Below are 26,904 nucleotides of genomic sequence, written 5' to 3'. Positions count from 1 at the left end.
TGACCCGAGTTACGTAGACCCGAGTTACGTAGACCCGAGTTACGTTTACCCAAGATACATTTTACGACGCCGTACCTTTTAAGATAAGATCAACCTTTATACTTTACATTTGTGAATTAGTGAATTATTTCGCTACATCAAGCAACACTCAACTTTTTTAACTTTTCATTGCATACATTAGATATCTTTTATCATTGTAGTAGATTTAACACATTTCAATAACCAAATAAATCAATGATCGCATTTCACCAATCAGAAGTAGCCATGCAGTCACATGACCACACACAAACCACGGCTGTGTAATGCGGCACAAACCCGTTACGCAGCACAGACGCGGAATGAAAAATGCCATTTTCAACTGTCATATAGAACCTGTGAGTAGTTTGTAAAGATTTTGTTAAATGGTGTAGAACGTTGACCTCTATACATTTTCTGTAAAGGAAGGAACTTGCGTCATCATTTAGCTGTTTTATTTAATATATTACTGCTAACACAAATAATTAGCATATATAACATAGTTTGTACACTCATATTTAGTTTTTTAATTGCAACAAATTGTATTTATTAATATTATTATTCTTATTTGAATAATATTAATATTATTATTTTAATTAGAATTGGTGCATTTATTATTTTCTGTCTGAATATATAGTTTCTAAAAAATAAGTGCAATACTACAATCTAACAGTTACTCAGAAAATGAGTATTATTGTTTTTGGAGTAACTCGACTCATACTTGAGTAACATTTTTGGCTACTCCGCCACCTTCTGGTCATACATTAGAACTGTCTTGTTCTATTATTGTTCTATTGTCCCTCTTAGACTCTTAGTCATGTTCAAACATCACAGAAAATGATCACAGAATCATACATATCATGCATATACATAATTCATATGTATCTATGTGTAATTAATTTAAATGTTTACACCACTGGTCCTCCTGAAATAAACATTAACAGCATTTACCAGACGCCCTTATCCAGAGCTACTTACAATCAGTATTTACAGGGACAGTCCCCCCAGGAGCCACTCAGGGTTAAGTGTCCTGCTCAGGGACATGATGGTAGTAAGTGGGGTTTGAACCTGGGACTTCTGGTTCATAGGCGAGTGTGTTACCCGCCAGGCTACTACCACCCTACACACACGCTTAGTCTAAATTAAAGTTTGCTCTGTTATAGTTTCTGATGCTTTTTAATTGTTGATGATTGTGGGGTTGTGGGGATGAAATGTAGGGGTGTGTGGTTCTTTAAATGTTCTCCATCTTGCCTCATGTGGGGTGGAACTCACTAGTTGATGTTTGTTAGTGGTTGTCATGGTGATGGCGATATTTTAGTCAGCAGTTTCAGCCTCGTGGGTCAGATGTTCCACCAAGCTGTGACTGAACCTGCAGTCCACATGAGAAGCGGGATGTGGGCTTCTGTCGGGATTCCAGAAGCGTGAGTAACGGGAACGTGGGTGGGTGGCAGGGCCCGGAACGCAGGGCAGCTGGTCAGATCAACCAGGTCACATAAAAGAGAAAAGACACGCTGGAAGCCCCTTTTTATGCTAGAAGTACCCTCATTAAATACACACTTTTGTGATTCTCTATCAGAACGTTGTGTAGGACCGGGGGATCTGAGAAACAGAATGTAAAACATGTTCATGTTTTATCCGCTGATGGAACGTTCTGCTTATTCCTTGCATACTGGCACACACCTTCCATTTTTATTTTATGTGTCAATAGATGCTCTTGTTGTTTCCTTTTTGTGTTTTGCGGCCATGTGTTTGAGGAAGAATCTCCAGATGCCGTCATGTTTTTAGTATTAATGTGTCACTTAATGTGTAGAAGAAGGAATCCAGGTAATGGTGCCATCGTCCCATCAGATTTTCTATATTCCTACTGTGTGGACTGTAAGGTATAGAGAACCTTCCTCTCCGTCACCAGTGGTGATGGATGCAGTGGTGGCCTTGTGGGTAAGGAAGCAGACCTGTAATCAGAAGGTTGCTGGTTCGAATCTGCAAAGATACCACAGAGGTCCCCACACTGTCCCCACACACTGCTCCCCGGGCTCCTGCTCACCAAGGGTGACGGTTAAATACAGAGGACACGTTTCACCATGTCACATCACTTTCAGGGCCACATGTAGAAAGAAATATGAATGGCTGGGCCACCCATAGGCGTACTTTCACATCCAGCCAATATAATCACATCATTCCCATTAATACATTTATGAATTATCTTACATGAATGAGACTTGTTGATTTTCATTATTCATTTATTTAGCCAGCACAATATTAGCACGTGAAAAAAGCAAAGGTTGGCTGGAGTTGAATGAAACCTTATATTTATCATTGATGTAATAATATAAACCAACAGGTTACAGCAGGTTTGATTGGTTTATTTACATCAGGCCAGATGTGTGACAGATTAATTCAATTTTGCATGTTTGACCATCTGGTAATGTTACTCACCTCCTGACGAATACTTGGCAGCACCAAGTTATTTCATGCCTATTTCATGCCTATTATTTCATACCTAATCACGCAATAGGATCTTTTACACAAAAACGCCTTTCTGGCATTTTATTGTGAAAAGACCAAAATGACATTTTTACGCCACTGTTTTACAAAACTGGTGGCTGCCTTGCCGTTGTGTACGTTGGACTCATCACCCCCCCCCCCCCACACACACACACACACACACGTTTGTTATATTACTTCCCCACAGTGTGTGGAATTTTCTGTGTGCTTCTTTGGTTTGCTCTCCTTTCTTTGGTTTGTTTTTGTGAAGATGCTGCGTTTATCAGGGCAGTAGCGCCACCCTGTGTTGAAAGTAAGAATTAGCAGCGGGCCAATTTAAGACGGCCTGCAGGCCGTAGTTTGGACACCTTTTCCATAGATTATTTTGAGCTACCCAACTGCATCCTCCATCCTTGCTGATAAGCATTCCTGACACAATTCCCAGACCTTGGTGGCAAATTTCGCCTCCACAGAGTCTCTTGTGTTGAATGTGAGCTCACAGCGCTGAATGCACTGCACGTTTGCACGAGTTCACCGTATAAAAGGTCAAACACCACAAAGGTTCACGAATATACACCATTTTTTCCAGGACTGAAACACGACATCATTGTCATCAAGGTTTTAAATCTTCATATTGATTTCACAGGATACGTGTGCAGACCCCCAACACCTACCCCTTTCCCCTCAGTCAAAGGGCGAAGGTCATGAGAGCAGGATCCGAGCACGAACTTCAAATACCATCTCTGTGGCTTCTTCCTCTGGTTCAAGAACAAGTTTTACACATTTCCGTGATGTTCTTGACCTTTGTCAAGAGGCCAAAATGTTGTTCATTTGTGTAGGCTCTGACAAAGTAAGGCACATGTCTACCCACACAATCCCTACCCTGGAATTAAAGGCAAGTTGAATTTAAAAAAGCCTAGTCAGAAACCGTAAAACTGGAGATGGAAATTCCGGGCTGAAATTGTGACGTTGTTGAAGTCAGCAGAGTAGCCAGATCCTTCTACAAGATGGCCATCTTCAGCATAGGTTTGCACATGGATAAAGGGATTTTTGATCATGTGTGTCATAGAAAACAGGCCAGACTTAACCCCTACTGGATAAACCCATTTGTTCAGGGGGGTCAAAGTTTACAGCAGAAACCAGAGCTGTGCGACCCATTGTGGGTTTCTGATGCCTGGCTGTTGAAGATGATCCTTTATAAGTCCCACAAGTGGGAGCACAATCTGGCAGCGTCAGAACAGCAAGGATTAATGTCCCACTTCAATCACGCTCTTACTGAACACAGACACAAATATCAAAGAAATAAATAAATAGCTGTATTTTTATAAAAAATGTATTCGTGTACAAATTCAAAATGTGCATGTGGTGGTAGCAAACTGCTGAATACACTACAACACCGGCATCTTATGGTTATGGTCACATGACCAGCATTGTTTGTGTCACGTTATAAAGGCAAGTTGACGAAGATACGTAGTCATCATTTTTATTATCGGGGCTGCTGATTACGCTAACCTGGTTTTATTCATTCTAATCGGAATTATAAAACATTTATGCTCTTTAACTCAAAATTACAAAATAAAATTCCAATAAGAGCGAAATAAGTGGAAAATTATGACAGCGGTAATTCTTTACGAGCCCTCCTAAAAGTTCTGGGGGTTAAGGAAGTGGCCCCGTAATCAGAAGGTTGCTGGTTCGAATCCCGATCCGCCAAGGTACCACTGAGGTTCCACTGAGCAAAGCACCGTCCCCACACACTGCTCCCCGGGCCCCTGTCATGATGCCCACTGCTCACTCAGGGTGATGGTTAAATGCAGAGGACAAATTTCACGGTGTGTGCTGTGCTGCTGTGTATCATATGTGATCACTTTACTTTAGAATTCAATAGCCAAAGTTTCAATATAAAATCTCTCTATCTATCTATCACTTTACTACAAATATTTCTCTATTCGTACTATATAATTTATGTTTTAATATATGCATATTTCTTTTTAGTTATTTGTAATATTGAGGTCAACAGCAGTCGTAGAAGCACTGAGGTAATTTGCACATCTTCACTTTACTACAAGTATTTTTCTCTCGTTATATATAATTTATGTTTAAATACATATATTTATGATTTTTTAATGATTTTTTTGTAATATTGACGTCAACAGCAGTCGTATAAGCATCTCACTGCATATCATACCGTGTATGACTGTGTACGTGACAAATAAAATGAGAATTTGAATCTAGCTATCACCCAAATTGACCAGGGTGTGGCGCTGTTTATTCATTAATCTAATGAATAACTGAGAATCTTCACAGTCATTAATCTGTTTCTTTTTTTTGCAACAATATATACTCACTACTTAGTGAATTTAAGCAATACGAACGCGCTGTTTTAATATTTTCTTTTTTGTTTGTTAACTGAAGTGGTCCAATAGACATTTATGTCGTTTTTAAATTACCACAAAAATTATTCTAATTGAAATAACATTCTGTTCATTATCACGTTCAATCTCTATTTGTAAATCCAGTCTGTGTGGCTAGCGTTGTTGAAGAAGAAAACTCCATTTCCCACAATGCACCAGGAGCGGCGGCGGCTGATCCGGGATCAGCGGTTCAGTCCGAGGGGAAGACGCGGCTCCAGCATCACGGCGGCGGCGGCGGCGGCGTCTCCGGACCCGGACCCGGACCCTGATAGACATGAGGCCGCGCTGAGGCCGCGCTGAGGCCGCGGAGCGACGATGAAAAAGCAGTTTAATCGGATGCGGCAGCTCGCCAACCAAACGGTGGGCAGGTGAGGGTACCTGCGTCTCCGTTTTATTTACACCCTTCCTGGCTACATATGGAAATGATGATGATGATGACGAAGATGATCTGTGTCTGCGTGTTTTGTTTATTGATATGGATCTAAAATAGAACCGCGTTCACTGCAGGCTGCGTTCGTGTCGCACATTATGGCAGAAGGTCCCTTCATATTACTGATTGATAGTGAAGGCATCCATATTGAGAGGTTATTAAACGTGACCTGAAAGGTGGAGTAGATCCAACAGAAACACAGATCAGCCTGGAGGACAGTGTTGCGTTGTGTATTGGTTATGGAGCAGGTTCTCCAGCTCTCCTAAATTAGCAACCGTGTGGCCCCCATTCCATGAAAAAAGGGGTGTGGTTCAATGAAAAGCCCCCCATTCCATGGAAAAGAGGTGTGGTTCAATGAGAAGCCCCCCATTCCATGGAAAAAGGGGTGTGGTTCAATGAAAAGCCCCCCATTCCATGGGAAAGGGGTGTGGTTTAAGAGGATCTGGGTGGAGCCACCAGGTATTTACTGTGACTCAGCGTGTCCCCTCGCTGAGGCCTGGACGATGGGGGCCAGTGTGCAGGAGAGTGACCTTGCACCTCCATGGCCCCAGTCTTTTTGCGAGGTCTCCCCGTGTTGGCGCTGGTTTCCTCTGGGTTCTCCGGGTTCCAAGTACTGTAGGCGCCCCGCCCTGTGCCCAGTGTCCCACATGGGCCTCTGGCAGGACTCAGTGGCGATCGGTTACCTCATGCCGTCCTGTACGGGATGTTGATTGACAGCGGTGTGAACTGTGGTCTCCTTGCAGGCATCATGTTGATTGCTGTTCATCTCCTGGAATTCGTCTTGTGAACCAGTCCCCTTCCTAACCGGCTCTGCTCTGCCCGGATCCGTGAGCCCCGGCGTGATGGGGGCTGCCGCTTATTTTTAGACACGCCCTCATTCATATTTATGATTGGACGGTGTGCCGGGGATGTATTGCCTCTAGAGAGGGGGCAGGAAGAGGACGTTTGGTCGGAAGAGCGGGAAATAAATGAGATGGAGATGCCATTAGAATGAAGAAGTCAACGTTTTGTGAAGTGATTGTGACATGTCATACACAGCAGCACAGCACACGGTGCACACAGTGAAATGTGTCCTCTGCATTTAACCATCACACTTGGTGAGCAGTGGGCACCATGACAGGCGCCCGGGGAGCAGTGTGTGGGGACGGTGCTTTGCTCAGTGGCACCTCGGCGGATCAGGATTCGAACCGGCAACCTTCTGATTACGCGGTTCCTTAACCGCTAGGCCACCCTGGTTCGTCTGTGGTGTTCCAGACGGTGGTGACATATGTCAGAATATGACATCCCTCCTGCTTTACTGTGATTTGTGACGTGTGACACTGAGGTCAGTGTGGAACGCCCGTCACCGGCGGATTGTTGCGGACGCTCCATGGCTCGTCTTCACTAACGTCACGTTCTCCAGTTCGCCCGACGTGCCGATAATCTGCGTGTTGAAAGTGAAAGTGACGGGCGCCTGTCATGGTGCCCACTGCTCAATACAGAGGACACGTTTCACTGTGTGCACCGTGTGCTGTGCTGCTGTGTATCACATGTGACAATCACTTCACTTTAGAGGGCGGAGCCTGGAGGAGGTCTGAAGGTTGCATGATGATGCTCGGTCTGGCAGGCTTCGCGACGCGCCGTGGACAGACTTGTGGTTTGTTTGGACGTTTGCTGTGGGAAGCTGGGGATTGTGGGTAGTTGCCTTTTGGGGGTTTGGTCTGGGAGCGATTAGTATCTGACTACTGATCAGAAATGACTTTTTTTTTTTTCTTGAGTAATAATTTGCCATCCAGAAGCTAACATTGGATCAAGACTGGAGAACGTTTCCCCGGAAAGACGTCCCATCCCGTCCTGGACGTGATGTTCTAGTCTTCCTCTGCCTTTTTCCCCCTGTTCCGTTTCTTTATTTGGTCGTATAGTGATGGTTCCGTAATAATAAAAACTTGGTGTTCGTTCTGGAGAACACAGAGAAATGTTTTTCTTCTCCTTCTTTTCTCCGAACGGGGTGAGCGTATCGGGTGTCGATGTTAATCTGTGAGTCCGCGCCCCGCCCCGCCCTGCCCCGCCCACTCGCTGCCAGGCAACCTCAGATGGAGGTGGACCTTTCACACTCGAACGCACCGCAAAAACGGAACCGGCACCAATTACAAATTGTACGACAAAATAATGAAGCCTTAATTCAAAAAGAAAAAGGCCGTTTCCACGAATGCTGCTTCGTTTCTTTACTTATTGCATATGAATTTGGTTACGGTTAGAAATGTTGGTGGAACAATTATAGTCAGAGAAATAATCCCGATTTCTCGATGATCTTGATTATTTTGCGTGAACTGACGTCTGGTCGCCCTGATTTGCGGGCGGCTACGTTTGAAATTCCTGTTTATCAGACCGCCAGAGACGGATTTTCTAGACGAATACGAAAACGGCGAAATGACTTTCGAGTTCGACGTCCTGCTGGTCTCTCGTTGATCAGAATGGGGAGTTCCGTGTGTGTTTCACGTTGTCATTGCGGGTGGCACTTATTCGCGGTTATTCGCCCGACCGGTTGGTCTCTGCAGGAGATTTTTTTTGGTAGTTTCTGTCATGATTGAGTCTGTGCACACAGCAAAAAAAATTGATCTTTATTCTGTCACCAGTTCCAAAAAGCAGTCATGTGACCTGCTCCTGATCAGATCCTGCCATTATCAAGCATCCTACACACACACACACACACACACACACAGTCAGTATTAATGAGTCTCATTACAGCAAGAGAAAAGGAGAACATTCATTTTCACTCGTGTGGTGCCGGGATTATTCCCCGTCAGAGATCAGATCGGCAGCTGCGGCGGGAAAATCACTTTTCCAATCTGCTGTCTGTCCGTTTTCTCTGATTTGTTACTTTATAAAAATGTAATACCGACTCGAGGTCAGCGGAGGATTAGCGTCAGATCCTAAAAATATTCCCACACACTGGCCACTTTATTAGAGACGCCCACCCTGCAGCTCCACCCGGCCGGTTCCTCATCGCTGGACAGTATTGGCCAAAACTGAACTCTAAAGCAATTAAAATTTTATTTGAACAGTGCACACAAGCAATGAACTATTACACAAATAACCCAAAAATACTATGCAAATTAAAATTGTTGATATAAAAATTGTTCAAAATTGCTGTGATCTGATACACGTCTCTGATATTTAATGTGAATAGAACAGAAAGGCATATACAGTACAGGCCAAAAGTTTGGACACCTTCTCATTCAACGTGTTTTCTTTATCTTCATGACCATTTACGTCGGTAGATTCTCACTGAAGGCATCAGAACTATGAATGAACACACGTGGAGTTCTGGACTTAACAAAAAGTGGAGACCTGACCTCCACAGTCACCGGACCTGAACCCAGTCCAGATGGTTTGGGGTGAGCTGGACCAACAAGTGCTAAACACCTCTGGGAACTCCTTCAAGACTGTTGGAGAAGCATTTCAGGTGACGACCTCTTGAAGCTCATCGAGAGAATGCCAAGAGTGTGTAAAGCAGTAATCAGAGCAAAGAAACTAGAATATAAAACATGTTTTCACTTATTTCACCTTTTTTTGTTAAGTACAGAACTCCACATGTGTTCATTCATAGTTTTGATGCCTTCAGTGAGAATCTACCAACGTAAATGGTCATGAAGATAAAGAAAACACGTTGAATGAGAAGGTGTCCAAACTTTTGGCCTGTACTGTAAGTCGAATTCTGTGTCGGGCCGCCAGGAGTCGTCACCTGATCCGGTGATCCGGTGATCCGGCCTCCGCTCCTCTCCTTCTCCAGCTGTCTGAGGTTGTGGTTGGGCCGCTCCTGCCGGTGAATGTTTAATGGCTGCTGAAACTGAGAGGGTCTGGTGCCCCTGCAGGGGGCATTAGGGGGACACGGTCCGACCAGAGGGGGACCGTTCAGGGACAGAGCAGTCCTGAGGTCTCGGTTTATTAATGTAGGCCTGGTTGGTATAGACTGATGGAGTCTAGATTTTAATTTCCATCATATAAATGAACTGTACCTTCATTCCGTTGGTATGTGAGCGTACCTATTCCGTGACCGAACTATTCCGCCCCACCAGAGTTGGCCTTCGTTTGCGGTACGTCAGAAGTTCCTTAATGAAGATGCCGAATTTTCTTACACAGATTCTGTATCTTTAAGATCGATATTTAAACCGCGGCTCAGCTCTCCGTGATGCTATTTCTGGACGTGCTGTGGACTCCGGGGATTATCTGTCCGGCAGGGAGGGAAACCGAAGGTCGTCTGCTGGACGACTGCGTGGACGCTCGTCCAGGGGACAGCGGTGGCCTGGCGGTTAAGGAAGAGACCCCGTAATCAGAAGGTTGCTGGTTCGAACCCCGAACTGCCACTGAGGTCCCCACACTGCTCCCCGGGCGCCTGTCATGGTCCCCACTGCTCCCCCAGGGTGACGGTTAAATGCAGAGGACAGATTTCACTGTGTGCACCGTGTGCTGTGCTGCTGCATATCACAAGTGACAATCACTTCACTTTCCCTTTTTTAATGCGCACCTTGGACATGGACATGGAGCTTCGGAGTGTGTGTTCTGTGTGTGTGTGGTAGTAGCCTAGTGGGTAACACGCTCGCCTATGAACCAGAAGACCCAGGTTCAAACCCCACTTACTACCATCGTGTCCCTGAGCAGGACACTTAACCCTGAGTGTCTCCAGGGGGGGACTGTCCCTGTAACTACTGGTTGTAAGACGCTCTGGATAAGAGGGTCTGGTAAATGCTGTAAATGTGTGTTGTACTCACGCTGGCCGTAACCTACTTTGTCTGATTGGTGAAATATCCGGCGTTGGTAAATACCAACCTTGGCTCGGGTTCGGTGCTGAGTCACGGTGTGTGTGTGTGTGTGAGTGTGTGAGTGTTTGTGTGTATGTGTTTGTGTGTGAGAGTGTGTGTATGTATGTGTTTGTGTGTGAGAGTGTGTGTATGTATGTGTTTGTGTGTGTGTGTGAGTGTATGTGTTTGTGTGTGTGAGTGTGTGTATATGTATGTGTATGTGTTTGTTTGTGTGTGTGTGCGTGTGTGTATGTATGTGTATGGGTTTGTGTGTGCGTGCGTGCGTGTGTGTGTGTGTGTATGTGTGTGTGTGTGTGTGTGTGTGTGCGTGTGTGAGTGTTTGTGTGTATGTGTGTGTGTGTGTGTGTGTGTGTGTGTGTGTGTGCGTGTGTGTGGGGGGCGGGGCATATGCCCCGCGTGGAGAGAACAGGTGTCGAGCATATGCCCGCTGATGTAGCCCCTCCCACTTTCCCTGTGTCTTCATCATGCTGCTTCTCTGAGACCGTGCCGGGAGTATAGAGCAGTAAATCGTGGCCCGAGAGAGATTTTCCCGCCTGTAGAATCCTATTCTTTCCGCAGGATTCTATGCTTGTAAATTTGGTCGATAATTATTAAAATTAAATGTATTTTATTTGTTGTTTTATTAAATTGGGTCTGTTCAATATGGCATAAAAGTCCTGTTAGGGCATAAATGGAAAGCAGTTGGGAGAGATCTTGAATATACCGGCCTACAACAGAAATATCTGCTCCTGGTGAGGCCACGCCTACTTTATGCATTGGTTCTGGGAGAGAGTTTCTAAAAATTCAAAGTTTGCAAAAAAAAAAACAACAAGGCCTTAAATGTAATTAAAAACGAGATCTAGAGAATGAAGGTATTAACAACACTGCAGACCCAAGTATGAAGAAGAAGGCGAGAAGATCGGAGTTTGTCTGGTGGAAGGTTGAAATCACCGAGGAAAGTTACTATGGGATAATAATAAAGTGAAGTGAAGTGATTGTCACATGTGATACACAGCAGCACAGCACACGGTGCACACAGTGAAATTTGTCCTCTGCATTTAAACCATCACCCTGAGTGAGCAGTGGGCGGCCATGACAGGCGCCCGGGGAGCAGTGTGTGGGGACGGTGCTTTGCTCAGTGGCACCTCAGTGGTACCTTGGCGGCTCGGGATTCGAACCAGCAACCTTCTGATTACGGGGCCACTTCATTAACCGCTAGGCCACCACTGACCCCTGATCGCGGAGCAGAGTGTTACATTTTTCAGTAAAGGTTCCAAGTGACCCCGGATGTTCACCGGTGAAGGAACTGAAAGGAAGAGACCGCGAGAGGCGGTGGTGTGAAGGACCAAGAGAGAGCAGCAGTTGTAGCTGGATTCTGAGGGGACGTCCATGTCCAGGGAGTGGACAGTAGTGAGGGCAGCAGACCCGCAGCTCACCCACCATCCTTGGTTGAGAAGTAGAAGGCTCCAGAAGGTAACAGAGCCTCTCACTAAGCCTGCATGAGGGCAGTTTGGTAAGAGGGAGACGTGAAGTGAAGGTAAGAGGTTTGCTGCCGAGTGACCTTCACTAGAAATCACTAAAGCCACCTCAGGAGAACCTGAAACGTTATCACTGATAACACAACACACACTATACACGTGTACCACACCATTATTCTACACAATCCCACAGCCCGATTCCTACCTTTCCAGAAGAATGTTCACGTGTCCTTCATAAATTACGGGGTGTGTGAGACCCCGTCTCACACACCATCTAATGGGATGGTAGTAGCGGGTACGTGGGTAACACACTTGCCTATGAACCAGAAGACTACAGAGTCACAGGTCTGGATAAGGGCGTCTGATAAATGCCGTAAATGTAAATGTAATCCAATCTTAATAATCACTCGCAGCCTACAGGGTCCAAATTACAATACGAATTATCTCTATTTTCACCGCCCCGCCCACGTGTAGTTGCCGCCGCTCGGTGTTCCAGGCTCGGCGGCGTGCGGTAAATTCCGGAGTATTTTTAGTCCTGCTGAAATATTCATGTGGCGAATGCCTGTCGCATCCTGACACTCGCGTCCACACTCCACTTTCTTCCGTAACCCGCCGGTTGTACCATGCGCTGGAGGAACGGAGGGGGTTCTGCTGGAGTCTCCTGCTCCCGGCCACACAGCTCCACAGTCCGCTGACCCGGAAAGATCCATCCCTGATGCTGTAGAAGTCGAAGAAACGGGAATACCGGTGTTTTGAGTAATCCGTTGCCAGATTGGTGCAAATATTTACAGGGACACTCAGGGTTCAGTGTCCTGCTCAGGGACACCATGGTAGTAAGTGGGGGTGAACCTGGGTCTTCTGGTTCATAAGCGAGTGTGTGGGGGCCAGGCAGTGGGGGCCTAGCGGTTAAGGAAGCGGCCCCGTAATCGGAATGTTGCCGGTTCGAATCCCGATCCGCCAAGGTGCCACTGAGGTCCACTTGATGAAGTTCCCGTCCCCACACACTGCTCTCCGGGCGCCTGTCATGGTGTCTACTGCTCACTCAGGGTGATGGTTAAATACAGAGGACACGTGTCACTGTGTGCACCGTGTGCTGCTTGTATCACAAGTGACAATCACTTGACATTTAGACCACAAGCAGCCTGTTTACTGATGTTAAAAACGACCCTCATCATCTTCAAATAAATCTGTTTCCTCTAAAGAATAAATAAAAAAAGTACAAATTCTAAATTCATGTGTGAATCCACCATTAAGTGCTGATTCACCTGATGAATGATATTGGACCGTTTCTGTCTGCTGATTCTCCCGCGTAAAGAGCTTTAACCTCCTGAGACGGACCATGTAGACCGAGCCAATCAGATTTCAGGTCATTCACTCACACACACACACACACACACACACACACACACACACACACACACCTTGAGCAGGAGTGTGTTTGGTTGTGATGGATGCGTGATGGATGCGTGCCAGACCACCGTCGACGAAGCCCTGGCCCCTTCCCCACCGCTGGGAGACGTCGTGGTGCACCACTTCCACAGTCTCTACCGGGGACAGGCCGCTGCCATGGCATCGTGGCGCAGAGTGATGCCTGCTGGGTAGGACACGCCTGTTCTGGTGGCCGTGACCTTTGCCCCCGTGGCAGACTGATTGTAGAACAGAGCTTTCTGATTGGTCTACGGTGGAAGGGATCATGAGACTGGTCCAGTCATTATAGTTGTGGTGTCATAATTCATCCTTATTCCAATCACCATATTTAGAATTACAGAATATAAATATGATCTGGTGCTGGTGTGTGTGTGTGTGTGTGTGTGTGTGTGTGTGTGTGTGTGTGTGTGTTAAGAGAAGTAAGCTCTGTAACACCGACTGGATTGACTGGCTGATTAAGGTAAAGTCATTAATACCCTGTGGTGTTTGTGTGTGTGTGTGTGTGTGTGTGTGTGTGTGTGTGTGTGTGTGTGTTTAAAGGGTGGGGCGAGGTGAATGTAGAAGGGAGTTGTTCTCACACACGCCTCTGCCGATTACTCACCGTTTATAAACTGTGTGTGTGTGTGTGTGTGTGTGTGTCACCATTCAGTAAAAAGTGACACGCTCCTGCTCCGCCCACTTGTCCCTTCTGAAGACTCAGTGCAGCACGTCTGATGTGTTTATGTGGTTGACGTGGGCCAGAAAGGTCACATGACCTCAGAAACCCTATTATTACTGACGTTTATTCACACTCGCTTTCTCTTCGTCCTCCTCTGTTGCCTTTTTGAATTGGGACGTTGCCCCGCCCCATAGTGTCCTGAGTTTCTGTCACTCCTAACTCAGAATCCCTGTTATTCTGTTATTTGTGTTGGCATAGTGAAGGCAGGTGACAAAGTGACACCTTATTAATTTCCCTTTTCTGGATAAGAACTCAAAGTGTCTCGGTGTGTGTGTGTGTGTGTGTCCTAAATTCAGTCATGATACTTCATCATTTAACACACTCCACCCACTGTACACATAGTCTACAGTTCTAGCTCTAGAAAGTTGTGCTGTGTGCTTATTGTGTTTATTTAAGTGTGTGTGTGTGTGTGTGTGTGTGTGTGTGTGTGTGTGTCTAGAGTTCAGACAGATAGACCGGGAGTGTAAAGGCAGCTGGGTGAGGCAGCAAGACTGGGTTAACCAGTGGCAAAATCAATATTAAGGTTTCGGAATGCGAGTTTGAGTGTGTTCATGAGGGTGAGTGAGTGTGCGAGTTTGTGCATGCAAGCGTGAGTTTGTGAGGGTGACTCGGTGTGAGAAAGTGAGTGAACCTGTGAGGGTGAGTTTGTGAGGGTGATTGTACATGACTTTGTGTGTGTGTGTGTGTGTGTGTGTGAAATCTCTCTGATCCAGTCCCACAATGAGATTTCTCAGGACGCGCCGTTTCACCGTCTATACATTTATATGCTAATGAGGTGGAGAGAGGCGGGACAAGGAGGCGAGTGGCCAATAGAAGTTGAGAGGGCATTCACGGAAATAACGTAATCAACCTCATCACCAACCACAATGTTTGGCGCAGACAGGAAGTCGTGTAACTTTTTCCCCTTATGATGTCATAAGGGGACAAATTCCAGATCCGACCGTCTGAGCGGCCGCTTTTTGAACAATAAATAATCTCAAAGTCAAATTTTCATGACCTTTAAAACCCTGTCATTTTTTCCCAGATCAGTGGGTGTACAGGATGGGATTTTGGTGCTGTAGTAGTTGTGTGTGTGTGTCTGTGCGCGCACCTGCGATGTGATTTGTCTGTCTGGATGACAGGCTGTAACCGAGGCAACATTACTGTTTCCTGTCCAGTTTCATTTCTGTTGTAAAGTAGAAGAACACGGCACTCATTCACACACACACACACACACACACATACATACATATATAGAAATGCTGATAGATGGGCACAAATAATGCATCCCATAATTCATTTTCTTTTTCAGGGCTGAGAAAACCGAGGTTTTAAGTGAAGATTTGCTGCAGGTGAGATCTGCTGACTTCATTTTCTGTGTAATTATGAGATATAAAAGTTAATCTGCTGGAGGAAGAGCTGAGCTGTCGGGGCAAATTTAGCGAGATTATCCAGATCAGCCCGGCCAGTGACCTGCGATAGACACACACTCACACCCACCACACCTCACACACCTCACACACCACCACACTCCCACACACTCACACACACCACACTCACACACCACACCCACACACACACACACACACACAAAACTCTCACACCACACACTCACTCACTCACACACACACCACACACACACACACCACACGAACACACACACACTCTCTGCTCTTTGTGTGTGTTTACTGTGCGTTGTAGGTGGAGAAGCGTCTGGAGCTGGTGAAGCAGGTCTGTCACGGCACTCATAAGAAACTGACCGCCTGTCTGCAGGGTCAGCAGAGTCAGGATGTGGACAAGAGGTCGGCCCGCTCGCCGTCCGTGAGTTTTGTTTTTTTTGTGCTTAATTAACTGACGTTTCAATGTCCTTCACCGAGTGAAATGGTCACGTGGTGCATTATGGGAAATACGGGAGGAGAATGATGTTCCTGATTTGACTGTCCTCTCTTGTCCACCCTCCAGAAGAAGCTTCCAATGACCACACTGGCCCAGTGTCTGACTGAGGGGGCGTCGGTACTGGGAGACGATTCGCTGCTGGGGTGGGAATCACACACATCCTTCCTTGTATATTCTGGACAGTGCATTATTGTGTGTTGAATTCTGAGGGAAAAATGCGTTTAATCCGTTTTGGAATAAGGCTGAGGAACAACGTAAGAACACGTGGAAGAAGTGATGTTCTGTATGCCGTATGATCCCAGCTGCTCTCGGTCGCTGTCATTTAACAGCAGATTTCTCAGAAATATAATACACTATATAGTCCAGGGGGACTGTAAATCCTCTATAAAAGACGCTGTGAGGTCAGAGGTCAGCAGGATTGGCCGCCTGGAATTGCCATATTGGATGACTTTTCTGACCCACGCAGTTGTAAATGTGCTGAGAAGATTTGTATTATTTGCTTGTGGCAGTAAGATGCTGAAGACGAGTGGAGAGGCTCAGGAGAGGCTGGCCCAGGAGCTCATGCTGTTCGAGTTCCACATGGAGAGGGACGTGGTGGAGCCGCTGTATGTGCTGGCCGAGGTGAGGTCGAAATATTGATCCAACCGAAATATTGATCCAACCGATTTCCAGTTACCGTCTCCTGTCGGCTGGAGACTCATGGCCGTCCCAATGTACCCGGGTTTGGGTACGAAACGTAGATCACCGAGCCGCCATGCCCGTTTCTCCGTATTCCGTCTGCCATTAGTTTACGTGACAAAAACCAGAACAGAAATGACGTCCATCCCAAGCCAGTACTGATCAACATAATATACCAAACGTACAGACTTTCCAAATAAAAACCACATTCATGCGGGAGAAAAGGTCCCCTGTTTCCAAGATGCGACTGTGTGAGAGGATTTAACGTTAATACGAGTCCCCCAGTCCCCTAGAAATGGCGGTCGGTGTAAAGAGTTCTGTTCTGAGAGCAGAAGCTCAGACGGTCACCTCCCGTGTCCCTCCCCTAAAACAACCGTCATGGCTTCCAAACAAATGTATTTGTCTTCGTCCCGCCTCTCTCGTCCTCAGTAGCATTTAAAGCTACAGACAAATGGTGCGTCCTGGGAAATCTCACCGTAGGACTGGATCAAGACTTCAGATGCAGTATCAAAAAAACGTTTAAATAAAAGTGCATCAACTTGCCCGCCACTCCGGTATATTCAGCAAATCCGCAGATTCATCTTACACTTCCTGTCAACGTCTTCACAGGTGGAAATCCCGAACATCCAGAAACAAAGGAAGCATTTAGCCAAACTGGTTCTGGACATGGACTCGGCGCGTACCAGGTGAGAGACAAAGGCTCCCTGTGTGCCGCGCCGGGCTGGGGCCTGGTCTGATCCCAGATCAGAGCGATAATAACCGGGCCAAAATCTTCATTTCCAATTAGCAGATCAGGTAACAGATGCACTGACCGATGGAACCTGCTTGGTGTGTCCTCCTTTCTTTTCTGTCTCTTTTCTGGTATATTATTCCCCGGTTGTCCCGTCCCTGTGTGCTCGTCTTTTATCTCATACGAACAAGCGTGGCAGCATGTGCACAACCGAATTCAGCAACAAGGCTCGTTGTTGCTGAATTCTGGATCTTATCTCTTATAAATCTCCTATTGCTCCATGATTCGATTGAGATTGAGATAGTTTGGTTGGACTCAGCTGTTAATGTGAAAATAATCTCATTAATTCACCGTTAATAAAGGTGGTAGAAGCCTAGTGGGTAAGACACTCGCCTGTGAACCAGAAGACCCGGGTTCAAATCCCACTTACTACCATTGTGTCCCTGAGCAAGACACTTAACCTTAAGTTGCTCCAGGGGGGGACTGTCCCTGTAAATACTGATTGTAAGTCGCTCTGGATAAGGGCGTCTGATAAATGCTGTAAATGTAAATGTAAATGTACTAATAACCGTGTTGACTGCAGCGCTTCCCTCCGTCCTGCAGGTGGCAGCAGTCATCCAAATCCTCAGGCCCGTCCAGCGCCCAGCAGCCAGGAGCCAAGGCCGACGCCCTCAGGGAAGAGATGGAGGAGGCAGCCAATCGAATGGAGATTTGCAGGGTGCGTGTCTGCTTCTCGGGACGTGATTTTGATGAATAATTTAAACAGCGGCTTGCGTTAATGAGGCTTTCGGGCGGAATACATGTATAAACGGAGTTGTGGCAGTTTGAGCGTGTTTGACTGCGTGATGATGTTCTCCCAGGACCAGTTATCAGCAGACATGTACAGTTTTGTGGCCAAAGAAATCGACTATGCAAGCTACTTCCAGACGGTGAGCTGCATTCGCTCTCGTAATGACATAATACGTAAATCATGGTGAAGTAGGGGGCTTAAGGGCTTCTCTCTTGGTTGTTTTCGGTTACAGTCGTGGCCACATGTTCTGAGAATGACACAAATGCTGCTTTTAATAAAGTTTGCTGCTTCCCTTTTATTATAGTAATTTGCATGTAACTCCAGAAGGTTATGAAGAGCGATCAGATGAATTGCAAAGTCCCTCTTTACCATGAAAATTAACTTAATGCCCAAAAAAAAAAAAAAAAACGAAAAAGGACCTGCTGAGATCATTTCAGTGCTCCTCTCATTAACACGAGTGAGAGTGTTGAGGAGCACAAGGCTGGAGATCATTCTGTCAGGCTGAGATAGAATATCCGATGCTGGATGCTTTAAAAGGACGGTGATGCTTCAAATCATTGTTCTTCTCTGTTAACCGCTGTTACCTGCAAGGAAATCAACCATTTATCAGATCATCGAAAACTTGTGTTGTGAAGAAAGCTTCACAGTGTCCAGCAAGATGATTCAGCCATGGCAGAGCTTGCTCCGGTGTGAGGGCATCTGCACCAACAGTGAGGAGAAGACTGTTGGAGGATGACCTGGTGTCCATAAGGGCAGCAAAGAAGCCGCTTCTCTCCAAGAAAAACATCAAGGACAAAGTACGAGGACTGGACTTTCTCTGATGAAGCACCTTTCCGGTTGTTTGGGGCATCTGGAAAAATGATTGTCAGGAGAAGGTAAAGGTGACGCTACCATCAGTCCCGTATCGTGCCAACAGTAAAGCATCCTGAGACCCTTCATGTGTGGGCTCACTTACAATTATACCCCAGAACACAGCCATGAATAAAGAACGGTACCACAGCTTCTCCCAACTGTCCAAGAACAGTCTGGTGAAGAACGACGCCTTTTCCAGCACGATGGAGCCACAGCGAGAACGAAGAGGTTCGGGGGACAAAACGTTGAAATTTACGGTCCATGTCCAGGAAACTCCCCGGAACTTAATCAAACAAAAACTCACAACTTCTGACAAACTCCAAGCACTGATTATGACGTAACGGGTCTCCATCAGTCAAGATTTGGCCCAGAAGTTGATTGACAGCCTGTCAGGGCGAATTGCAGAGGTCTTGGGGACATACATTGAATGTAATTGTCAGTAAAAGTTATTAAATGAAGTTCCACACCTGAAAATGATACTTGAATCAAACAACTGAAACGTCGTGAAAACCACGATTTGTGTTGTTCTCTAAACTTTTGGCCCGACTGTACAAGTTGTGCTAATAGCTGCCATGTGTTATTCTAGAACGTTCTTTGTGGTGAACAAGCGAGTGACCGTCTGTATTTCCACTCTGACTGCAGTTAATTGAAATCCAGGCTGAGTATCACAGGAAGTCGTTGGAGTTTCTCCAGAACGTCCTTCCTCAGATCAAAGCGCATCAGGGTCAGTGTGCACAGCCTCCGATTTCCGCCTGATCGTGAGAACCGGGGTTCGAACTCGTGTTTGTGTGTGGCAGAGGCCTGGTTGGAGAAGCCATGCTTCGGGAAGCCTCTGGAGGAGCACCTGTCCCTGAGCGGACGTGACGTCGCCTTCCCCATCGAGGCGTGTGTCACCATGCTGCTGGAGTGGGGCCTGCAGGAGGAGGCGAGTTAGCCCCGCCCACACCCCTTCAGTTTGCTGGAGATGAGCTGTCCAACGTTGTCTCGCCTACTGTTGTGTGTGTGTGTGTGTGTCTGTGTGTGTGTGTGTGTTTTCACCACACAGGGTTTGTTCAGAGTAGCTCCATCCGCCTCCAAACTGAAGAAGCTGAAGGCGTCTCTGGACTGCGGCGTGTTGGACGTCCCGGAGTTCTCAGCCGACCCCCACGCCATCGCAGGTCAGCTTCTCACTGATCTGAGAACAGCCGATCAGCACCGATCAACGATCAATAAGGGTCCTTTCACCTGACAGGTGCCCTGAAATCGTACCTCCGGGAGCTTCCTGAGCCGCTCATGACCTTTGAACTCTACGACGACTGGATTCATGCCTCAAAGTATGTCCAGAAGTGGATGTTGAGGAACGTGCAGGATTCGGATATTTTTCCTCACGTTCTCATGTCCCCTCAGTGTCCAGGATCCGGACGCCAGGCTCCAGGCTCTCCTGTCCGCGTCTGAGAAGCTTCCGGAAGCCAACAGCAATAACTTGAAGTGAGCGGAGGCACGCGCCGCGTTCCCGGCGAGAGTTATTAGTGTTGTAATTATTATCACTCTTCAGGTATTTAATCAAGTTCCTTGCCAAGTTGACCGAATACCAGGAAGTTAATAAAATGACGGCGGGGAACATCGCCATCGTTCTCGGCCCCAACCTGCTGTGGGCGCGTGACGACGGGTACGGTCCCCGCCGCCTCGCCGTTCCTGTTAAACAGCTGACGGGACCGGCCGGGGTTGAACGGGTTCCGTCTGTTCTGCAGGACCGTCCCGGAGATGATGACCACCATGTCGCTGCAGATCGTGGGCATCATCGAGCCGATCATCCAGCACGCGGACTGGTTCTTCCCCGGAGGCAGGAAACACACGCACTTTACACGCGGCCCGGGGCCCCGGCCCTCCTCACGTGGCCCTCTGACGCGGGCGGGTGTGGTCTCGTCCCGCAGAGATCGAGTTCAACGTGACGGGGAACTACGGCAGCCCGGCGCACGCCAACCACAACGCCAACTACAGCTCCACGCCCTCGCCCGACATGGACCCCGCCGACCGGCGCCAGCACGACCAGAGCAGGCGGCCCCTCAGCGTCGCCACCGACAACATGATGCTGGAGTTCTACAAGAAGGACGGGTGAGAACCGGGCTCCGTCGCTCCATCCCTCTCGCCGCGCTGACCCTCTCCGCAGCCACGCTCTCTCGCGCCGCGCCCGTTTTTAATACGTTATAGACGCATCTGTAGAACAGCGCCCCGCGGTGGTGGATCGTGGTATTGGAGGCTCCTGAAGCTTCTCCGCCCATGTTTAATAAGATGAGACAAGAAGAACTTTATTTATTTGTCAACAATGATTACGGTGGCCCCGCCCTGCCCCTCCTCTAACATCCTGGAATAAAATGGACTAACTGATGATTTGCTTCTTTCCTAAAATGCAGCATTAGGAAGATTCAGAGGTAACGTAGCGTCTCTCCTCCACTTCTCCTCTTCTCTCACCATCGCGTCGTTATGGAAACCGTGCATTTCATCCGGCCGTGTGTTCTCAGTATGGGTGTACGTGTGATGGACACGTCGTGGGTGTCCCGCCGTGGGTCGTCCTCGTCCAGGAAGAGCTCGGCCACGCCCCCTGGCGCGCAGAATCTGTCCGACTCGCTCATGCTGGAGCAGCTGAGCGACATCTCCGCCTCCCCCTCCCCAACCCCGCCCCCTGGCAGCAGTGATCGCGCCAGGTAAGGTCGTGCCGTGATGCCCCCAGCACTGACCCCCTGACCCCCACCACATGTCATCTTCTCATCTCCTCTTATCCGCCCCCAACAAAAAATCATTATAAAAGAAGTCGAAGAAGAAGATTGGAATTGTGGGATGGGTTATTTATTCAAATGAGCTGAATGTGGTCGTATCGACTTTTTTACATAATTCTGCATACGCAGAACCTCATCAGTTCTCCAGAAGGCCAGTTTCAGACAACGTAGCCTGTCGTATGATCCCCCTCATATTCAACACCAGTAACAGACCAGCCGTAACCTTCGCCACTTGTCCTGCATGTACCCTGGTTGAAGTTACGTCCAGACCTTCTCCAAGTTCCCTCTGAAGCAGAGAGGAACATGTTGGGTGCTGGAGGCTCCAGTTCTTCTTTTCAGAACTGCGAAGTTCTGGTGCGAGGTGTTTTTTTTATAATAATGAGGAGCTTTAGAAGCTCTTGGTTTGAAGATGGACGCCCCAGGACCCAAAGGTTCTAAGGTCTCCCTTTAGTCCCTCCTCCCTGTGTGAAGCCCTGTGTGCAGCCTGGTTCTCCTGCTGTTCCTCCCGTTTCCTGCTGAATGCTAGAACACGAACCAGATCTGTGATTCTTGCGATGGAAATATTGTAGTAATTGTCTGCTGCCCCGCCCCCTCGCCGTTCTCTCCGCCCCTTGGCCAATCACTGTCTCTTTCTGTCTCTGCCCATCACGCTCTCTCTGTCTGTGTTTCAACGCTCTCCGCAGCTCCGACGACGCATCGTCCAATTGGTCCGACTCCTGCTACGTCTACCCCTCCCCCGAGGAGGAGAGGCCGCCCCCTCCGTACCCCCACCCCTCCACCTTCTCCTCATCCTCATCTTCCTCCTTCTCCTCTTACTCCGCCCTGCGCCACCACCACCACTCCTCCCGCGTCCCGCCGTGCACTCGACCCTCAGCCCCCGGCCCCGATTCGGCGCCGCACGGCCCGTCCCCGCCTCCGCCTCCACTGCCCCGCCCACGTTGGGTGGGCTACAGCCCCCCTCCCCTCTCAACACCCCACCCAGCCACACCTTTCCGCTCCCCCTCTCTGGACATAAACTCCAACCCCGCCCCCAGCTGCCTGCTCCTCCCCAAGCAGACCTCACCGAGCGACAGCGAGGTCACCGAGGCTGCCACGCCCCCGCCCCTCTACACCAAGCCCCGCCCCACCATCGCACGACACCTCCCCCTTTCTGCCCCCGCGCCGTGGGCCGCCTGCATCTGCGGCCGAGAGCCGCGAAGACCCCGCCTGACTAGGTAAAGACGTGACTCTGGACAGAAACATCGCAGCCGCAACGTGTCCCCGCCGCAACGTGTCCCTGAGAGAAGAGGATGATGGGAAATTCCATTTCACTCAGCATAAAAATCCTAAAATCATCATCATCCTCGTCATCATCCTCAGCGACCTGTGTGTTCAGGAGACTCCTGTACAGGATTCCGGTTTATTAAAATATGTATTAATGTTCACGACTGCTGCTGAACTGGAGAGATGCCGGAGGAGACACCGTTTGGTAACTTGTACGTTCTGATCTCCAGCACCTTGACGTGTAAGGAGCTCTCGCCGGTGATTGGCCAGAAGGGCATGCAGACAGTGCCGCCTGGTGGACAAACGGCGCTCAGCGATCAGAGTCCCCACATGCAGCAGAAAGGTACTTCACGTTACGCCCCTCTACAACATCTACATTTATTCCTTATATAACCCATAATCACATACAGTACGTCTCTATGGGCTTACAGTCAGGGACTGGGGACCCTCTGGTTACCTCTTATTGGACAAACCATCACCAGCCCTGCACTGACACCACCCGCTGGAGGGACGTCCCTCTCTCTATCACTCCTTCCCAACGTTCCTTCCGAGAGTTTTTCTCTCTTCTAGAGTTTTTCCTTGTGTTCAAGGACTTGTCAAAGCCCATTGAGACGTACTGTATGTGATTATGGGTTCTATAAGAAATAAATGTTGTTGTTGGTGTCAAGTGTCCTGCTCAGGGACACAATGGTCTGGTTTATGTTTTAACTGTCTCTGTCGGTCTTCTAGTGACAAAGAAACTGGTGGCCGTCCCTCCTAAAGGACAGCACGCCCCATCAGGGGTGATGTCTGACCAGTCTACAGGTCAGCCTTCTCCGGTCAGCCTGTCCCCCACCCCACCTAGCACCCCCTCCCCGTACGGCTACCCCCAGGGCTATGCCACCATCGCGTCCCCGGGCCAGTGCCACCTCGCCACCACGCCCCCGTCCCTCGCCGGCACCCTGCCCGTGGCGCGGCCGGCCCCCAAACTGCGGCAGCGGGCCAGCCTGCCCCCTCCGCCGCAGCCCCCTAGCACCCCCAGTTCCAGCCCCCAGCCCCTGGAGCACAGCCTGCTGGATGGGTTGTCCCCAGTGGAGAGCATGTCCACAGGTAACGGGGTCTTTCAGGGGCGGAGGATCCATCCTTTTCTCTCCTCGTTTCTCTGATATTGGCATCTGTCGCTCTCTCTGTTACAAATTTGTTTGTTTGATGTCGGTGGGCGTGGCTTTAACGACTGTCTCTTCCTCTCGACTGCTCTTCTCGCCGGTTTTCAGTGGTATGAGGCCAGTGGTCAGACTGGCTATAAGTGACGGGTAAGCAGGAACCCGCCCACGTGTACACATCAGGCCACTCATCTGTTCGTTTCTGTCTGTACAATTCGTCCTCCTGTCCAACACCAACCCATCCTGCTGGTCTGTGCGTGGGTGCTGAGGCTAAAACGCCACCACATCACCCACCATGTCACGTCATGCGTGTCCATACGCTTCAGCATGATCATACTGCCCAGACACCAGTGGGTGTCACTTCCGGCCCAGACCCCGCCCACAATGTCACGTCACGTGTGTCCATACGCTTCAGCATGATCCCACTGCCCAGACACCAGTGGGTGTCACTTCCAGCCCAGACCCCGCCCACAATGTCACGTCACTTGTGTCCATACGCTTCAGCATGATCCCACTGCCCAGTGTGTGTGTGTGTGTGTGTGTGTGTGAACAAGAATATATATTTTTAATATTTATTCCCATCAGACCCTCTCAGCACTCTGCACGTCCCCACCATCAGCACCCCACCCACCAAGCAGGATGCCATCCTGGAGTCGACCTCCGGCGCCCCCTACAGGAACTCTATCGCAGTGGTCAAGAACATGAGCAGGGTGGAGTCGGAGGAGGAGACTGAGAGCACAGAACTATGACATCACGAGACGTCACCCCGCCCCCTCCACACCTCCACATTCCCAGCCAGGACGCTGGGCCCGGCCTGGACGGAGCGTACAGAAGTCCTGGTCCATTTTTTAAAAACCAGCTATGATGAATATATTGCTGTACAGGTAAATAAGAGTATAGTGCGAAGTTCTGCAGATACCGTTGACGGTACAAATCATTTTTTAATATAAATATTTTTTTTTGCCTTACATGAAATGATTTGCCTTTATTTCTACATTACGACGTTCGGAACCATTTTTATCCAGTCACATTGGTTCATGAAGGAATCTGGTTGTAAGAGTCGTAACGTGAGGGTTGTGGCCAGAGGCGTGACCAGGACGTCATGTGTGGGTCGGTATAGAAACATATCAAAGCGGAAATTGTGGCAGAAATCATAACCTCTTGTTCAATAAAATTAACGGAGGCAATAGATCTTTTATAAGAAATATAAAAGTACATTATCGTGGAAACGTGTAATTGGAAAGACAAAGCGGAAGCTGGCATCACGGACAACAGAACATTCCAGCCGCGGTCGAGACTGACACCACCTGGCACTAAAAATGTCTTTCTGGAAGTGACGTGATTGTCATTGTGAGACACTGCAGCACAGCACACGGTGACACGGTGAAACGTGTCCTCTGTATTTAACCGTCACCCTTGGTGACAGTGGGCACCATGACAGGCGCCCGGGGAGCAGCGTGTGGGGACGGGACCTTGGCGGATGGGGATTGGAATGAATGGGCAGTGGTGGCCCTAGCGAGTAAGGAAGTGTAATGGAAGGTTGGGGGTTGGAACCGCAGTGCTTCACAGTGACGATAACTCGATTAAAAACGGAGGATTGTGGGGTTGTGGTAGCAGCGGTGTTGGGCTCAGATGTTTTAATGACAGAGCAAGCGATGCTGTGTAGTGGAGCAGCACTGACGGCTCAGATCGATCATTTTGCCGGGTGGGCGTGGCTCCGCTCTGCCCGCCCAGCCCCCCGTGGTCACGCCTCTGGTTCTGTGTGTGTGTGTTTCCGTGTTATCGCTCATTGATGGAAGGCATAATATTAAATTATCAGTCGCTTCCCTACGACACACGACACATGTAGTAATAATCAATCCAGAGGAAAAGGGTTCATAATTGTACCAAAAAACATTTTCACTTCTCTTGTACGGCTCACTACTAAAAAGTTCCATCCACGACTACGCATGCGCACGGAATGCCTCTTTTTACGAACATGTCATCGTCCTCGCAGAGACCTGCGATCTGTAGTAGTAGAAGCAATATGTCCACCAGCCACAGGTTTCAATACCATCAGAACACTTCTGCTACAGTTCCTCGGTTCCTCACGGTTCCTCACGAAGAACGCTTTATGAAAGGAGGTGAAGTCTACAGAGGTCTGAGACTGTTGTCCCTCGAACAGAAGACACCATCCAAGCAGTGGTTATGTGTTTTCTTTTTAATGATTTTCTCTTCTTGTAATTATATCTTCAGTGTTGCTAACATTTAATTGTAAAATGTATTCATATTTCTACCAAATTATTGAATGTGTATTTAATTTAAACACGAAACATAATTTCTGTCATCATGAAATCATAGACAAAGTGTGTGTGTGTGTGTTTGTTTTTTTCCATGAGATTATTAATATATACAGTACACGCCAAAAGTCTGGACACCTTCTCATTCACCGTGTGTTCTTTATCTTCATGTCCATTTACGTTGGTAGATTCTCACTGAAGGCACCAAAACTATGAATGAACACATGTGGAGTTCTGGACTATTTTGTAGGTGTGTTCTACCATAAATTAAAATAGTAATATGAACATAGTTCTTAAAATCATAATTCAATTTAACTGACCACATAAGACTCTATGAACATGAAGTATTATAACATGATCAAATAAACATCCGCGGCCTTGAGGAGGCATGAATGGAACCGTGAAATACTTCATATAATCTGATGTGATGTTGCATGAGTACAGTTTATGGTATGGAGTTATCATGTTTTAATGTAGACGATTGTAAGATCACGTCCAGCAGTTTTATTAGTTATTAGTAGAATTTGCTACCGATGCAAAGTTTGGCGTTTGGTGGTTTTCTGATAGGAACGATAGTTTGGTGCATTAAAAGCCGTTACAATACATGTCAATACAATCATATAGAATCCGGTCGTGGGAGGTGCTGCTTGTCCTCATTCAGCGTCCCCCTGACTCTCTCAGTCCGTTATTGAAAATGACACTTACTTGGGTGTGATGTGTCTCTTGGGGTAAATGTCCTGCAGCAGGGTGGTTTTTAATTTTAATATTTATAGAAATAATGTGGTTTCTGTGTT

At 47.9% G+C, this 26,904-nt stretch overlaps 1 protein-coding gene across 9 annotated transcripts; it reads left to right on the top strand.

The window, feature by feature from the left end:
• Window positions 1-1,320: 1,320 nt before the first annotated feature.
• On the top strand, window positions 1,321-26,176 carry LOC114783362 (rho GTPase-activating protein 44-like). 9 transcript variants are annotated; one of them, XM_028968816.1, is made up of 24 exons: window positions 1,384-1,436; window positions 4,492-4,535; window positions 5,070-5,278; window positions 15,037-15,076; window positions 15,426-15,545; window positions 15,687-15,763; window positions 16,130-16,241; window positions 16,908-16,984; window positions 17,632-17,746; window positions 17,889-17,957; window positions 19,313-19,394; window positions 19,468-19,595; window positions 19,716-19,827; window positions 19,902-19,983; window positions 20,057-20,137; window positions 20,205-20,318; window positions 20,401-20,492; window positions 20,584-20,764; window positions 21,064-21,081; window positions 21,172-21,354; window positions 22,110-22,640; window positions 22,920-23,032; window positions 23,419-23,778; window positions 24,417-24,580. In XM_028968816.1, exons 3-24 carry the CDS (start codon window positions 5,226-5,228, stop codon window positions 24,578-24,580), a joined length of 2,904 nt encoding a protein of 967 aa, XP_028824649.1. In that variant the 5' UTR covers window positions 1,384-1,436; window positions 4,492-4,535; window positions 5,070-5,225. The 9 variants fall into 9 exon arrangements, with proteins under 9 accessions (XP_028824648.1, XP_028824649.1, XP_028824651.1 ...); XM_028968815.1 differs by lacking the exon at window positions 4,492-4,535 and having other exon boundaries at window positions 1,321-1,436; XM_028968819.1 differs by lacking the exons at window positions 1,384-1,436; window positions 4,492-4,535 and adding an exon at window positions 23,943-23,981 and having other exon boundaries at window positions 4,649-5,278; window positions 24,417-24,553.
• Window positions 26,177-26,904: the final 728 nt, after the last annotated feature.

The sequence above is a fragment of the Denticeps clupeoides genome, unplaced genomic scaffold (assembly GCF_900700375.1).
Source record: "Denticeps clupeoides unplaced genomic scaffold, fDenClu1.1, whole genome shotgun sequence".
NCBI lineage: Eukaryota > Metazoa > Chordata > Actinopteri > Clupeiformes > Denticipitidae > Denticeps > Denticeps clupeoides.
Note: the sequence above shows the minus strand (reverse complement) of the source record. Positions and strands in the feature narration are given on the sequence as shown.